General features: G+C 42.4%; 2 protein-coding genes across 28 annotated transcripts in view; both read left to right on the forward strand.

Annotated features, from left to right (window-relative positions):
• Macf1 (microtubule actin crosslinking factor 1) overlaps nt 1–16,088 on the forward strand; it is a 332,217-nt gene that overhangs the window by 272,789 nt on the left and 43,340 nt on the right. For 22 of the 27 annotated variants that reach the window (XM_040756696.1, XM_040756695.1, XM_040756698.1 and 19 more), the window contains 6 exons: nt 10,288–10,449; nt 10,639–10,809; nt 12,459–12,625; nt 13,861–14,020; nt 14,345–14,671; nt 15,644–15,728. In XM_040756696.1, coding sequence (XP_040612630.1) covers nt 10,288–10,449; nt 10,639–10,809; nt 12,459–12,625; nt 13,861–14,020; nt 14,345–14,671; nt 15,644–15,728 — 1,072 coding nt within the window. The remainder of the gene's footprint in view (nt 1–10,287; nt 10,450–10,638; nt 10,810–12,458; nt 12,626–13,860; nt 14,021–14,344; nt 14,672–15,643; nt 15,729–16,088) is intronic. The other 5 variants (XM_040756703.1, XM_040756702.1, XM_040756708.1 and 2 more) reach the window with 1 other exon arrangement.
• Nucleotides 706–5,633, forward strand: Kiaa0754 (KIAA0754 ortholog). Its single transcript, XM_013123866.3, has one exon. It carries the CDS (start codon nt 2,197–2,199, stop codon nt 5,428–5,430), a length of 3,234 nt encoding a protein of 1,077 aa, XP_012979320.1. The 5' UTR covers nt 706–2,196; the 3' UTR covers nt 5,431–5,633.

Below are 16,088 nucleotides of genomic sequence, written 5' to 3' on the forward strand. Positions count from 1 at the left end.
CTCTCTCTCTCTCTCTCTCTCTCTCTCTCTCTCTCTCTCTCTCTCTCTCTCTCTCTCTCTCTCTCCCTCTCTCTCTCTCCCTCCCTTCCTCTCTCTCTCTCTCAGACTTGAAATATGGACTCATACACATCTAGCTCCAAGGAGGCTCAGGTTTCCTTAGACATGTACAGCAATAAAAAAAAAAAAAACAGTCCAAGTGTTGGGCATGAGCTGTTCCTGCTAGTGTACCCCAACCCGAACCCCATTTTCCAGTCATTAAGACCGCTGAAGTCTGGGTAGAAGTCCAGGTGGGGCAATGGGCCAAAATCTAACATACTTGAGAAGGGAAACTGTGCCTAGAGTTTATCCAATAACTTAGTTTCTAAGTCTAACTTAATTCCATGGGCTACCAAGAAAAGACAGTGTTTAAGACTTGACTCTTCTTTGGTCAGTTCCAGAGGTGACATTGGAAAAACACAGGGACTACCGTTGGAGCCTAGGGTAGTGCAGACCGCCCACCCTAGTCCGTGCGTCTCTACTGGCAGATGGGGCCCCGAGTGGCCCTAGCCACAATCGGCTGGCAGTGGGGGAGGCGGGGGCGCCCCTTCTGAGTTCGCCCTTGGGCTGGGCTCGGATCCCGCGGGTTGGAAAGAAACGGGGGTGGGGTGGGGGGGTGAGCGCTAGGAGGGCGGGGCTTTCCTTTGTCAGGGGATTTGCCCGGCGTGACCAGAACTGCTCCTTCTGCTCACCCTCGCGGGCGGGCGCTCTTCTACGCCCGCGGGTATGGAGGGAGTGAGCTGAGGGGTGGGGGTGAGGGATGTTCTGGGGTCCCTTGCCCCAACCCCGAGAAGCCCCTCCCTCGGCGCCTCAGCTTCCAATCCTTGCCTCCGCCCCCTTCCCTCCCGACGGGGCTCCCTATTGGCCCCGCCCCCGTCCTCCTCCCTGGCTGTCCGCGACGCGCGCTCCCGGGCTTCCAAGGGGGCTGCCCGGGCGGGGCGGTGGCAGTGGCGGCGCTGGAAGGGGGAGGAGAGCTGCCCGCCACCCGAGCAGTTCCAGCCAGCAGCGGGTGAGCGGGCCGCACGGCGTGAGTGAGGCGGGCTCGCCCCCCTCGTGTGGCCGGAGCGAAGCCTTTTGTTCCCAGCTAGAAGTTTGCATGCCGGGACCGTGACAGCTGCGGGTGGGGAGGACGGCCGCAAGGCCGCCGGCGGCGTGGTGGAAAAAAAGGCGACTGCTTGTCATGCAGCCCACGAAGAGGCGGCTGGGGGCCCGGGACTTGCGGCGGCCTAGGAGGCGGCGCCCACAGGACATGGGACTCTGCTGCCCGAGGGACAAACTAACTTCCTGAGTGCGAGACCGGAGGCCAGCGCGTCCGGGAGCCACCTGCAAGGCTGCGGTGAGGCGACCCTGGCCCTCCGGGTACGAGGCATGGCGCGGGTTTGCGGGCGGTGCTGAATGAGTCCTTCAGACAGCCCTCTTGGCCGCTGCCGCAGCCTGCCCGCCTTCTGAAAGGCCCAGCGAGGGCCTCCGCTCGCCTTGTTTTGCAGCCACGATACAGTGTTGGCTTGGAAGCCACAACAATGCCATGATGTTTTGGAGACAGGAAGCCCCAAGCCGGCCCCGAATGAAGGACTTCCTGTGTTTAAAGTTGCAGGAATATCCGCTGACCAGCCCTGTTCAAATGCAAACACCCCTACTAGAGAGGACGAATGGCTAATTCAGACCAGCTGGACTCTTCAGGGTTGAACACAGGATAAAATGAAAGGAATTCTTAGGAGCTTGGACCATACTTGAAGGCTAGCAAGGGTGTGCCATTGTTATTAAAGGACATAATTGGTTTAAATTTTCTGCTTCCAACTCAGCTTCGGTGAGAATTGAGTGAAACTAGATATCGAATAAGACTTGTCAATAACAAATGATTTTTGCTGACTGAATTTGAAAAGGCAGTGCTCTTTAGAAAAGTAAAACCAGAAGCCATACAAGTAATTACTTTATGCTTGTTGATCAAATAATATCATTTGTCTGCCTGCAATTATGAGGCTTCTAGCCTGTGAGGAAAAACCTGTTTGTCTTAGAGTTTCTCCCAAAATGGTTTCGAATTGGAACTTCCAGATCTTTCTGGAAGGCAGATGCAATTGGTGGTTTGGAGTATAAGCATGTAAGAGAACCTGTGGAGGGGAAACTTTTGAAAGATTGATGGCTCATCTTTATTGAAAAAGTATGGGTAAGCCACTTAGCAGGCCAGACTGTTTAAGGCGGAACCCCACCTGCCTGGGGAAAGGGGAAGAGGAGGATGGCTATATAGAAGATTGCTATGTTCCACAGCGGTCTATATATGATACAATGAGAATAAATGAACAGATTGACCAGGGGTCAAAACTTAATCAGACTTCAAAAAGCACCATGGAGAAGATGGAAGGAAGTACCATATCCAGCAATGGTACATTAGGAGCGTCATCTAATGTTTTTGAATCTAGAGTGCCAGAAGGCAAAAAACTGGATGAGAGAATAATATTTGATGCATTGAAGCTAAGCAGTGATGTGCAAAAGTCAGCACCTGTGCCACCCAGACGTCGGCCAAATGCAGAGCGCAAAGATAACATTAACAGGAGATCGTGGAAGTCCTTCATGCCACCCAACTTCCCAGAATTTGCAGAGAGGATGGAGGCTTCTCTCAGTGAAGTCTCGGAAGCTGGTGCTTCAAATACTTCCTTGCAAGAGAAAAAGGAATCCAGTTCTGCATTGACAGAAAGTTCTGGTCACTTTGACCACAGGGAACCTCAGTCTGAGTCTGTAACTTTGGAGCACATGTCTAAATCTGTAGATATTCCAGAAGTGCAAGATGTAAAAAACTTGAGAGACTGCCAAGACTTCAGATTCCAACAGCACAGTGAGAGCTCTCCCCATGAATTCCAGTCTCTAGAGTCAGAAGCTGCAGCAGCAAGTGGTAACTCAGATGAAATGCAGGAACACAGATTTTCAAGTGCAACCTGGCCTAGGGCCATGAAAACTTCTAAGGGAGGCTTCAGTGAGAAGCAGCACCCCCTTGGGGACAGTGCATGCACTGTGGAACTACCACCTCTCTCTCCTTGCCTGAGTGAAGAGCTATTGGATCCAGAATTACATATTCTTATAACACCTAGCTTGAGAGAAAAGACAGAGTCTGAGTTAAAATTTGAAGAGGATGAGCGATGGATCATGATGGAGGCTGAGGAGGAGTGGGAGGAAGAGAAATTGTCAGAGAGAAGAGAGAGTCTTCTAGTTGCAAATGAGAAGACGAGCTTAACAGGTATTTTTGAAGAAGGGGAACAAGCAAACACAGTAACAGTGGTACAGGATAGATCCGATTGCTCATCTCTCTTGGGGACTTCTGACCACCTAGCCCTTCATCAGATTTGCTGTTCTGGTGATCTGCAGCCAATGAGGGATCAACCTGCTTCTGTTCTACCTGTTTCTGTTCCCAAGGGTGCACCCCCTGACTACACCTGTGTGTCTGCAGGTGAAGTTATCAGTGAGGTGCAAAACAGAACTGCTCAGGGCTTAGAGAGTCTGATCTCAGGGTTCCAGGGCCCCACTGAAGCTGAGCAGCTCTCTGACACAGATTCTGTGCAAATGTTTCTTGAACTTGAGAAGGAATGTTTATTTGAGGAAGGAGTAACTTCTTCAGTTGAGCTGCTGAGTCAAGCCTCTTCTGAAGAGTTGGCCTCAGCCCAAGATGCAGAAGATTCTCTTTTAATTAGTCATTATCCAGAAGCTGCCTTAGAAAAGGAACAGCATGTGGGTCTTGTAAGTGTAAGGATAAAGGACCATGATACCGGATTGGATGGTGAATATTGCAATGCCCTGGATTCTTCTCAGGTGCCTAAAGCTGTTGAACTTAGTCCTCACCCTAATAGCAGGAGGGATACTTCCACTGTTAGCAAGGAGTGTGAAAAAGTGCCTTTTAGCCCCAAGATTGGTGGGGAATTTAAGTCTCTGGGTCTGGAGCCTGGGGAGCTGGACATAGGAGGATTGCTGAACTCTAATCCCAGAGCCTCTTGTGAAGAAAAACTTCCAGTCATTACTCCTTCTGAACTAGCCAAAGAAAATGGCAATTTGTCCCAGGTAATCTGCAGTCAGACTAAGGGGAATGTAGAGGTAGAGATGGAAAAGATGCCTCTTGGTTTTGCTTTTAATTATGAACAAAATGTTACCTCAGGACCTGAAGTAAAGGTGTCATCCTCTGATTCAAATGTATTAACAGATGAGAGTCATTTAGAAAGTGCAAAGGGAACTATAAATAGTCCAGAATTTAACAATCCGACATCATTGGGAAATGTAGACCCTTGTGAGTTGTCCATGGAGAAAGTTTGTGATAAGGATGGTGAAACAAAAGAGCTGGATTGTCAAGTGACTCTCTTAGACAATGGATCTCCAGTACATTTGAAGTCTCCAGAGTCAGAGGATCTGCTGGACAGAGAACTGAGACTTCGAGCTGGAGCAAAAACCATGAATGATAGAGAACCTGAGCTGAGTATGGCATTATCACAGGAAGGGGATGTGGAAATGAGAGATTTAGATTTAACACTGAACATCTTTCCCGAAGAACAAATCACCAAAGCCAGTAACACTATACCAGGTTTAGAGGAATGGGTATCCAGCCAACAGGGGCATGCCTCAACTCCTGTAGTACCCACCATAGACGATGCCCTGGATGCTGTAGTGCCCGTGCCAGGAGATATCCCAGCTATAGCAGTGCCTGCCCTGAAGGAGCCTGCTGCCAACTCCTCTGCCTCAGAGGAAACTGCTGTAGCTGCTCCATTCGTGTCTTTCCCCAAAGAGGATATCCTAGTTGCTTCAGTGGTCATCTCAGAGGAGGATGTTACAGCTACTGCATTATCAGCCCCAGAGCAGGCTGCCGCCTCATCTGATGCAGTACCTCCTGTGGAGACTGTTACAGTGCCCATCAGAGATGAGGACGGTACCTCAGAGGAGCCTGACACTCAAGGGCTCGCCTCCGAGAAGCCCGATGCTACAACAGTTGTAGTGTCTGCTGCAGAGGAGTCTGGCACTGCTTCTCTTGCACGGTCTACACCAGAGGAGTCTGCTGTCCCAGTTCTTGAAGAACCTACCCCAGAGAAGCATGATAGTCAAGCAGTTCATGTGTCCCTCCCAGCATGGTATGTCGCTCCAGCTAATGCAGTGCTTGCTGTGGAGGAAATGGTCTCTCCTGGTGAACCCTTCCTGGGAGGAACTACCCACACTGATTCAGTGCCCACTGCAGAAGAAACTCCTGTTTTTGAAGATGCTTCCTCCTCTGGAATGTGGATTCAGGAGGACCTTGATTCTTCAGCATTTGAAATAAAAGAGGTGCCTGGCCCAGTGCTACATGGGAAAGTGCCTCTGGCTACAACTGATGGATTAAATTCACATGAGGTAATTGCTGTTCATTTCATTGGCAGGAAGGGCCTATAGAGTAAGTGAGAATTGCAGGTTTTCTCACTTGTTGGTAACTAGTGACAGCATAAGTCCTCCTCTTGTTAATTCTGTGCCCCTGGACTTGTAGTTTTTAGATTTTCTATTGAGTTTAGAGGGAAAATGTATCTTAATTTTCTCTGGCATAAAATTTTTATTCATTTTTTACTTACATATGTTGGAGCCCAAAGTAACACTTTTGTACATAGACGTTTTACTTTTTAAAAAAGATTAATAACAAGAAAGTGTGATTCCTCCTTTGAAAAAATATAGCAAAAAATTTTTTTTAAAAAGAAAGAAAAAATATAGCAAGTCTGTTTCCTAAAATCAAAAGAGTTCATGTTTCTTCCTGATGCATACATTGAGGCCGAATTACACTGAACTTTGAGTGAGACCTGAGTGCTTCTGAAGCACTCTGGGGAGATTGGGTGATCTGAGTCTTCTCACTCAAGATTCCTCACTTGGTAAGGTAGAACCCTGAGAGGATTGTAAGGATAAAGTGCCTGCCTCTGCCTCCCAGCTGCAAACAAATCCCCCTGTTTAGTTGGGTGGTGGTTATTTCCCTTTGGGTCCCACAGTTATCTTGTGATATAGCTTCCTGTCAAGTTAGAATCTGTTATGCTCTATGGGTTGTAGGATTGATCCTGAGATTGCAGTCCCCTCTCAAGTTCGAATAGCAGGTCAGTGATAGAATAGTTCCTTGTACTCTTGAGATATGAAATACTTCTGGTATAAAACCTACAGCAGCAATCAGTGGAGAGGGATGAATGTATAAAGAACCAATCTGATCTGCATAAAGAGGAATTCAGAGAAATCCTCAGCCTCAGTGCAGGTCTCTGGAACCCTTCCAGGAACAGGAGAAGGAAATGGTGCCATCCCACTATTCATTCTTTATTTTTTTCTTCCTTTCTTTCTTTTTGGCTTTTCTTTGTATTGTTTTGGAGCCTGTCCTAGAACTCGCTCGGTAGACCAGGCTGGTCTCAAACTCAGAGATCCGCCTGCCTCTGCCTCTGCCTCCTGCCCACCACTCATTCCTTAAGTGGGGTTATTTGAGGCAGTGTCCCTTGTGTAGTTCTAGTTGGCCTGGAACTTACTATGTAGACAGGCTAGTCATGGAGATCTCCCTGCCTCTGCCTTTGTAATTAAAGCTCTGGGATTAAAGTTATGAACCGCCACACCTGGCTATTTTGAAAGTGATTATTGAAGCCAGGCATTGTAATGCATGCCTACAATTGGAGCACGTGGGTCATTGGGCATGGGATATTTGAGGCCAGCCTGCTACATAATTATGGGGCAGCCTGAGCTATAAATGAGGATGGGGAGGGAAGAGGAAGAAACATACTACTGAAATAATTATTAGTTGGATTTTAAAAGAAGTTTCTCAGAGCTGGACATGTGTCTGATTGGTAGAATACTTGCTTGCCATGCACACAGTCCCAGGTCCATCTGTAACATTGCAGGAAATGGAAAGGTGTTTTTCCCAAGGTTGTATGAATTCCAGTTTTTACATTTTTAGAGAGTTGTTTTGTTTGGTAAGTGTGGGTTTGGTAAGTGCCTGAAATTCACTATGTAAGCACAGGCTGACCTCAGACTGGTGGAGTCCTTCTGCCTCAGCCTCCTGAGTGCTGATATTGCAGATGTGAATCACCATACTTGGCTTTTAGGAGATTTTTAGAGGCAAAGGAACCTGTTTTCTATGCAGATACTTAGAACTCAACAAGTTGAATTTGGTTTCAAGTAAACAGCTTCAGAGCTTGTGTGTTTTATGTATGTGCAAATGCCCACATGTATACCTAGCTAAAAGTAGAACGGTTCTGTTCTCTTTGAATATATAAGCTTTGTAATAGGAACTGACAAGAGCTTGGTTAAAAGAAGCAAAATATTAGTTTATTCATTATTTCTGTATTGGTATCTCAGGCCACTGAAAACAGTCCCTTGTTACTTAAACCCCCTACCTATAGGTTCCCACAGTGTTACATAAGTCAAAAGTTCAGAGGAAGAGGGGGCAGCCTTTTATACAAAGTAGGGCTTTTATAAACTTAAAATTGGCCGAGGAAGTCTTTTTAAGCAAAAATTGGGCATCATCACAACACCAGTTCAGTGTTTGAATGTCCAGCTGATAGGCAGATCTGTCATGGGTTTGTTTGCTTTCCCTTAAGCAATTTCTATACAAGGAGTCATTCATTCAAGAAATAAATAATTACTGAGCATCAACTTTTTGCCAGAGTCTAGCCTCTTGCAGTGAATGGACCTGGCACAGTGCCTGCCCATGTAGGCCTTATAGTAGCATATGGGAGGCAGATATGGAGCACAAAAAATGGCTCTTGTAAATATATAATTATAAACTGTCAAGGAGGATTTGGAGACAATTAGATAGAATCAAGAAGTACTTTGCAAGTAGAATTAAGACCTGTTGATAGATTTTATATTGGAGGTGTGTCAGTTACCCAGGATAACATAAAATCTGGTTTATACAGTTAAATACAAACTGGACAGTAGTAAATTACTGCTTTCAAGAACAAATGGTAGGATTTGACTTAGGAAGGAATACATTTGAAGGGATAGGGAAGTGAGAGAGAGATACTGTTTGATTGGAACCATTAGTTCAAGGTACCTGTAAGTGTTTGGTATATAAATAGATAGTAAGAAAGCGGATTTGAAGCTTAGAAGAGAGATTTAAATTGAGAACCATAAGTATTTATCAGTAACCAATTAAAGTGATAGAGATAGATTAAATTGCCTGGTCAGGACACTAAAAGAAAAGAGAAAGCCAGGCATGTTGATGTAAACCTACAAATTAGCCTAGCAATCAGGAGGATTGTGAGTTCTAGGCTAGCCTGAGCTATATAGTAAAGCTTGTCTCAAATAAACAAGAATTTTAAAGAAAACTTTTGACTAACATTCTCCATTCAGAGATAAAGAAGAAGAGAAAGAGAACAGAAACATAAAGGAAAAAAAAGGAAAAAAGATCAGCCAGGATTCAAATGGAAATGCAGTACTACCAAAGATAAAAGTAACTACAGCCCCACCAATGCTCACATACACACTAATAAAAACGGATCTTTAAAAAAATAGCTTGAATATATTTGATTTGATAGAGTAAAAAGAGCCCTTCAGTGTAGGCTTAATACCATCCCTCTGTCTTCCTGGACTTCTCCACCTTGTCCCTCAGTTTCTGTTTTGTTTGTGTTGTTGTTATTTTTTTCCAGACAGGGTTTCTCTGTACTACAGCTTTGGCTGTCTTGGAACTCACTTTGTAGACCAGACTGGCTTCAAACTCAGAGATCCACCTGCCTTGCCTCTTGTCTAACTTGTCCCTCCATTTCTAATCCTCACCAATATTAATAATTCCAGAGCCCTGTGTCCTCATAATATCCTTCATCTGCCCCCATCCTCACTCCTTGGTTTGTCTTCAGAATAGTATCTTTAGTGTTACAGAACAGAGCTATGTGGCACTTGGGTGGTTTTTTGTTTGTTTGTTTTCTGAGAACTATATTTTGTTGAATCTGAATTCTTTGTAGTTTGCCTAACAAAATACAATATGATCAAGTTGTAGTGTAAAGTGAAGTGTACTGGTGATTTCCTTCATGACCTTTTTCAGTTTTTACCGGGCTTTTCCCTCTTCCTTTGGAATTAGATTCTTAACCTTAGTGTGATATATGGTCTGTTGTAGAATAAAATTGGTCTTGCTTAAATATTCAGTTCTTTTTTATGTTTATTTTGTCCTCCTCTTTGTGTGGAAGTGGGGGAGAGGAAAAAGAAAGTATATATAGCAAGGCTGGTAAAATATGGCTAATTTTTTGCTCTAATAATTGAGAGAATCCAGTTCTTAGGAATTAATTTCTCATTCTTTCCCTTAAGAAAGTTTGGCGTGTCTTTGTTTTGGTTTTTGATTTTGAGATAGGGCCTCATGTACCCCAGAAAGGCCACAGGTTCTCAGTGTAATGTTTCTGATGATGATCGGAGCTTCCTGATCTGTCTGTCTCCTCCTGAGTGCTGAGACTATATAGGCTTGGTGGCTTACACCCAGTTTTCAAAAGTACCATTTGTTTGGTCTGACTGTTGCATCTAGAAATGTCTGTTTTAACTGCAGTAGAGAAAAACAGGCATATTGCTTACTATACTTATTCCCACTGTTTTTAAAATTCTTTTGTTTCCTGGTGGACATAATCCGTGGTATCATCTTTTTAAAGTATTTTATATTCCTATGTCTTACTCAGCATACGTGTCAGAGTTGTCAGGAGCATTTCTTTTGTAGACAGGGGAGTACTGTTTCAAGATGATTGAATGTGGTCTGTGGCCCTGAAACAGAATGAAGTTAAATGGCCACAGGGGTATTAAGCTATGAGCATTGCATTTTTTACACTGTTGATTTGTTTTAACTGATTGAGTTATTCATCGTAGCCAGAAAAGTACATTGCCTGTTGTCAGTGGTCAAGCAACTAACTATTCTCCACGGCATTTTTCCAAGATCTTAAGTACTTGTAATTTGATAGCATTTTCCCTTTCACGATTCATAGTTATTTTATGACTAATACTTCACTATTCCCTATAGCTTTTAGCATTAAAAATTAAGCAACCAATTTGAAAGAAGATACTGAGTCACTGGGCTAAAGACCTAAGTAGTACAATAACTGCTTCTGGGTGGATGTTACCAAGAGGATACACAGGAAAATATGTAACTGAAACATGAACCCATGTGTCTTGGTACCTCACTGTTCTGATGTTTACAGTTTCCTCTTTGTCACTTGCCTTCCTTCATTAAGTTATATAACTCTCTTGAGAATGACCAGATACCGCATTGTAGAAGGCTTAATGTCCTCTAGAGTAAATCTACTTTGCTTTGCAATTATCCAGATGTTTCAGAAAGAACAAGTGGATCCTCTTCAGGTGAAATTGCAGCAGGTGAATGGACTTGGCCAGGGATTAATTCAGAGTGCAGGAAAAAACTGTGATGTGCAGGGTTTAGAGCATGACATGGAGGAGATCAATACTCGATGGAATACACTGAATAAAAAGGTGAGTAGTGAGCAAGTAACTCCTGTGCTGGGACGGGAAGGGATGAAAAAGAATCTAAACCTAAGATTGCCCTTGAAACTAAATGCCAACAAAATTTAGGTGTTGCCATCTATAATTACTAAAAGGGTAAATAGTAGTGTAAATACAGCTCTCTTTCTTGTTAATGAGCCCTCTATGTCTGTGACACAGGTTGCACAAAGAATTGCACAACTACAGGAGGCTTTGTTACATTGTGGGAAATTTCAAGATGCCTTAGAGCCATTGCTCAGCTGGTTAGCAGACACTGAGGAGCTCATAGCCAATCAGAAGCCTCCATCTGCTGAGTATAAGGTGGTAAAAGCACAGATCCAAGAACAGAAGGTAAGTGAGAATGTAGAGACAGCGAACTGAGATGGCCACGGTGACAGAGAAACATTTGCTTATAACTTAAGGAGCACATCAGAGCTTCAGTAGAACCTTAGCCTACATTGTGTTCTCCTGAGAAGAAAGGCGGAAATTGATTTTTATTGGTTTATTGTGGCATTTGTTAGACTGAGCAAGTTACATACTTGCTCATGTGTCATATTTTAAGATCAGCAATATTCAAAATAATGTATGTCGTGCATGACTTGTCTATATTTTTTGTCTTATTTGCTTAATGTTAGCATGTTATATGTAATATAATTTGATCACATTCACCCTCCGTTACCCACTTGTCCCTCCTCTAGTTGTCCCCTTCTTCCCTCCTAGCCCTACTTCTACTTTGTGTGTGTAAGAGAGATCTAGTAAGTGTCACTAAAATTGTTTACAGGAATGTGGGTACCTTGCAAATGGCTGTACTACTGAAAAATAAAATGCCTTTCCCTCTTCCTTCTGCTGCTAATTGTATCAGATCCTCAAGAAAGGGTGGGTTCTATGAACTCTTTCCCATTATGTGACAGGGTGTCAGGGACCAATCTTAACATGGATGTTATGTATATAATCACAACTGCTCATGCCTTTAATCCCAGCACTCGGGAGGTAGAAGCAGGTGGATCTCTGTGAGTTTGAGACCAGCCTGGTCTACAAAGCGAGTTCCAGGACAACCTCCAAAGCAATACAGAGAAACCCTGCCTCGAAAAACAAAAAAAGAAAACAAGAAAAGACAAAAACAAATGTGAACTTTACGTGGTTTATGCAATGCTGGAGATCAGAACAAGGGCTTCGTGCATGCTGAACCAGCCCTGTGTCAACTGAGCTCTCTATCTCCACAGTCCTCTATTATATTTTTGTTAATCTCTATCTCAATGCAATTTTGTTATTTTTTTTAATGCTATGCGTTGTGTCACATACCTTCAAAACCAGATCTTGGGAGGCTCTGGCAAGAGGATTTTTTTAAGAGTTTCAGGCTAGCCTTGACTACATAGCATAAATCATGTTTCAAAAATAATCAGGTGCAATGAATGTACACCAAGGGGAAAACTGTTTTAGAAAACAGTGTTTATCTTAAAAGAAGTTTGACTTTTTTCTAGTTTTAGTGAGTTTAGTTTAGTGAGATATAATAACAAATGAAATTGTGTATATTTACAGCATACAAGTTTTGATATGTATAATAATACATTGTGAAGTGACTGCCTTAAGCTAATCAACATATCTGCCATTTCAGATCCTAATGATTTTTCTGTGTGATTTTGTCTTTTGCTTATTTGTTTTCTGAGACTCTATGGCTGACCAAGAATTCATTATGTGGACCAGCCATGGTACTATTTAAAAACTGAAGTGAGTGGGGGTGGTAGGAACTATACTGCTTCACATACTTTTTGGTTCTATTAAGCTTCGGATTCCCCAAGATAAGTTGTTTGTGTTTTTTGTTTTGTTTTTAAGACAGAGTCTTAACTATGTAGATCAGGCTGGCCTCAAACTCAGATCCACCTGCCTCTGTTTCCCTGGTGCTGGAATTAAAAATGTGTGCCACTACAACTGGCTCTTGGTTTACTTTTAAATCACCGTGTGCTGTTACTTCCCTATCTCTTTAAACATATATGCCACAGTTGCTCCAGCGACTCCTAGATGATCGAAAGGCCACAGTGGATATGCTTCAGGCAGAAGGGGGCAGAATAGCCCAGTCAGCTGAGCTGGCTGATAGAGAGAAAATCACTGGGCAGCTTGAAAGTCTTGAAAGTAGATGGACTGAACTCCTCAACAAGGCAGCGACCAGGTAAGGGATTTGAGGCATTATTTTGTCCTGTGTTTGATTTACAGTCACTGAAGTGCTTTAAAAGCTCTTGGATAACTCATGTATTGCTTTGGAGGGTGTTCAGTGGCTTTTATTGACATGTGTTTGGAAATAATCCACATATTACTCTCAGAAACTGAGCTATAGTTACTCATAAGTTCTAAGATCGTAGACTGCTTGATTTGAGTGGTTGCTATTCCAAATAACAGATGCAGACACCTACAGTCTAGCCAAGTTATAGTTTGAGTTTTTGAAACAGTTTTTTATTTCATTTTATTTATTTTGCCAGTGTTAAGCATTGAACCCAGAACTTCATGCATGCTGGTCAAGAGTTCTACTACTGAGCTACATGCCCCAGTAGTAACAGGCCTTTTAAAAATCATTATCCATTCAGTCTGTCCTTAGTGTCCAAACTCAGAATTATGGCCATTTATTACTAATTTGGTGTTCATACAGATCTGTGGTTATTTCCAAGTTCTCTATCTAAGGCAGCTTCCTCTCCACTTTTTAATGTACAATATACTTAAAATCCTAGCTTAATGTGGATATTATATAAGATTTAAGATTCCAAACGATCTGTAAAGAGTGTGTGTGTGTGTGTCTGTATGTCTGTCTGTCTGTCTGTCTGTATGTATGTATGTCTGTCTGTCTGTCTTAAATTTGGACTCATAGTACAGTTTTGGCTTGAAACTGCCAGAAGCCTAATTGAATTTCTGAAACTGGGGAGGGACTTCTAGCTCATAGATTTACTACTTTAATTTTCTCTTCACTCTCTTGCAGAAATAGCAAGAATAGAGTAACACAGGACAGCAGTTGATTTGGGTTCCTTTAAGTTTTATTTATTTATTTGTTCCAGTGGTGCACATGCTACACTCCATTCTGATATGTGGAAGGTGGTCTGAGGAAGAGTGCTAAAAGAGCCCCTTCTATCCTTAGCTGACTACTACTACTAATGGAGTGACTGGATAAATGCTTGTTTAAGCTATTAGGGTTAGCTTTCTCTGTTTTAATCATGGGATAATTATCCAGCACACCTTAGAGAAGGCCAATGGAAAATAATGCAGTGCAAACTACTGCATCTACAAAGCAGTGCTACCTAATAATGTGTTCTGTTTACTATGAACACTTAAACCATGCCTAGTAAAGACAGCACTTTTTACTGAATTTAATACTACATGACTTCCTGCCTGAGCAACTTGTTCTGTGTATTTGTGTAGGCAAAAACAGCTGGAAGATATCTTGGTTCTGGCCAAACAATTCCATGAGACAGCTGAGCCTATTTCTGACTTCTTATCTGTCACAGAGAAAAAGCTTGCTAACTCGGAACCTGTTGGCACTCAGACTGCCAAAATACATCAGCAGATCATTCGTCACAAGGTAGGAAGGTGTTATGGTAGATAAACAACTGGAGGTAGAAACTTAAAAGCTCCAGCATTCTCTAGAAAATGTTTATGGAGTTTTTATTTTAAGATAAGGTCAAATTATTAGTTGGAAAAGATACATTGGGTTGGAGTAAGTAGACATTGACTAATAGGCTAACAGCAAAGGGAGTAAAAACAGCTTGCATGCCATTTTTTATATTGTTTTTGTCATGCAACAGGTGAATTTTTATTTCAATTTGTTCTATTGTTTGTTATTCATTGTTTCATGTTTGCTTTTCATTTATTTTTTGTTATTCATTTTTTCCATCTGGATTTCCAGGCTCTAGAGGAAGAAATAGAAAACCATGCAACAGATGTGCACCAGGCAGTTAAAATTGGGCAATCACTCTCCTCCCTGACATGTCCTGCAGAACAGGGTATCATGTCAGAAAAGCTAGACTCATTGCAGTCCCGATACAGTGAGATTCAAGACCGGTGCTGTCGGAAGGCAACCCTGCTTGAGCAGGCACTGTTCAACGCTAGACTGTTTGGGGAGGATGAGGTGGAGGTGCTCAATTGGCTGTCTGAGGTTGAGGACAAGCTCAGTACAGTGTTCGTAAAGGATTACAAACAGGATGTCCTGCAGAAACAGCATGCCGACCACCTGGTATTTGTGTTTTCATTTTTATGTTACTAAATTATTTTGTCATTTTGATATTTTTCTCTTCATTTCTTTTTCTTTTAATTTCTCCCCTCTCTCCCTTCCCAAACACTTCAACTTCATTGTGTGCATGGTACATTCATGTGTATAAGTGCATAGTTGAATTGGTGCTAAGTACTTGTTCTTTTTGGATAGGTCTGTAAAAATCCTTGTATTTAACAAACTGAGCTAATGATTCTAGAAGATCATACAGGTTAGAGTCAGGGCCCATCTTACCTGCAACTTGTGATTTTCATCATTGGGTAATGTAGCCGTAGATTTTTGAGTAGGTGAGAGCATACTGTAACAAAAACACATATATCTGAATGATATCTCATCGTGTAGTTGTAACAAGAATATTTCTGAAATCCCCGGGATTCTGTGTCATCTTATATAATATATAATCCCTGTTTTGGCATTTTTCTAAAACTATGTGTCTGTGTGTATCCATGCCTGTGAGTGCAGAGGCCAAAGGTGTCAGATCTGTGTGGAGGTAGAGTTGCTGGTGGATGTGAGATGCCTGATGGTGTTGGGAATCAAACTTGGGTTCTCTGGAAGAGAGTACATGCTCTTAGCTGATGAGCCATCTCTCCAGCTGTGCTTCCATTTGCTTTTATGAAGTCTCTTTATTTTGGATATAATGGACATTTTTGCTGTATTTCATTTCTGATATTCTTGTGTTCAAGTTTAATACTGATAGACTGGTAAAGCTGATTTCATCCTAAATCTTTTCTCATCCAGGACAAAAAAGAGCTTGCCCATAAAGCATTTCTTGTCTTGAATAATCAGAGAGTAATGAAACAGATAAAGAAGGGAATCAAATATTTGATTTTAAACAAAACTGTTAACTCATCTCTTTAAATTCCCTTTTAACGCTCTCACATTTCTTCTCTTTGTTGTGCCATAATTTTAGGATTAATGCTATTTTTTTCCTTTCAGGCTTTAAATGAAGAAATTATTAATAGAAAGAAGAATGTAGATCAAGCTATTAAAAATGGTCAGGCTCTTCTAAAACAAACTACAGGTACTTTGAAAAGTGTACCTCTTAGCACCTCTAAGATCTTTTAGATTATTTTATCTTATATTTTGAATGTTTTCCCCTGTATGCATATATGTGCACATGTGTGCTTGGTGTCCTCAGAGGACATTGGATCTTCTGAGCCCAGTCTTCTGAGCCATCTCACCAGCCCCACCTATATAGTCTTAAAGAGCATAAGCACCCAGCATGAACCACTTCTCTTGGTCTATGAGAAATTTGGCATTCAATGATTTACATTGTTGTATGCTCCAGGGAAGTTGGTTATGTGTTTCCCACTAAATCTTTTAAAAACTACAAGATTTAGTTGTTTTATATCTGGCTATAGGTGGCAGTTCTTCTGCCTCC

This window comes from Mesocricetus auratus, unplaced genomic scaffold, assembly GCF_017639785.1.
Source record: "Mesocricetus auratus isolate SY011 unplaced genomic scaffold, BCM_Maur_2.0 Super-Scaffold_100014, whole genome shotgun sequence".
Lineage (NCBI taxonomy): Eukaryota > Metazoa > Chordata > Mammalia > Rodentia > Cricetidae > Mesocricetus > Mesocricetus auratus.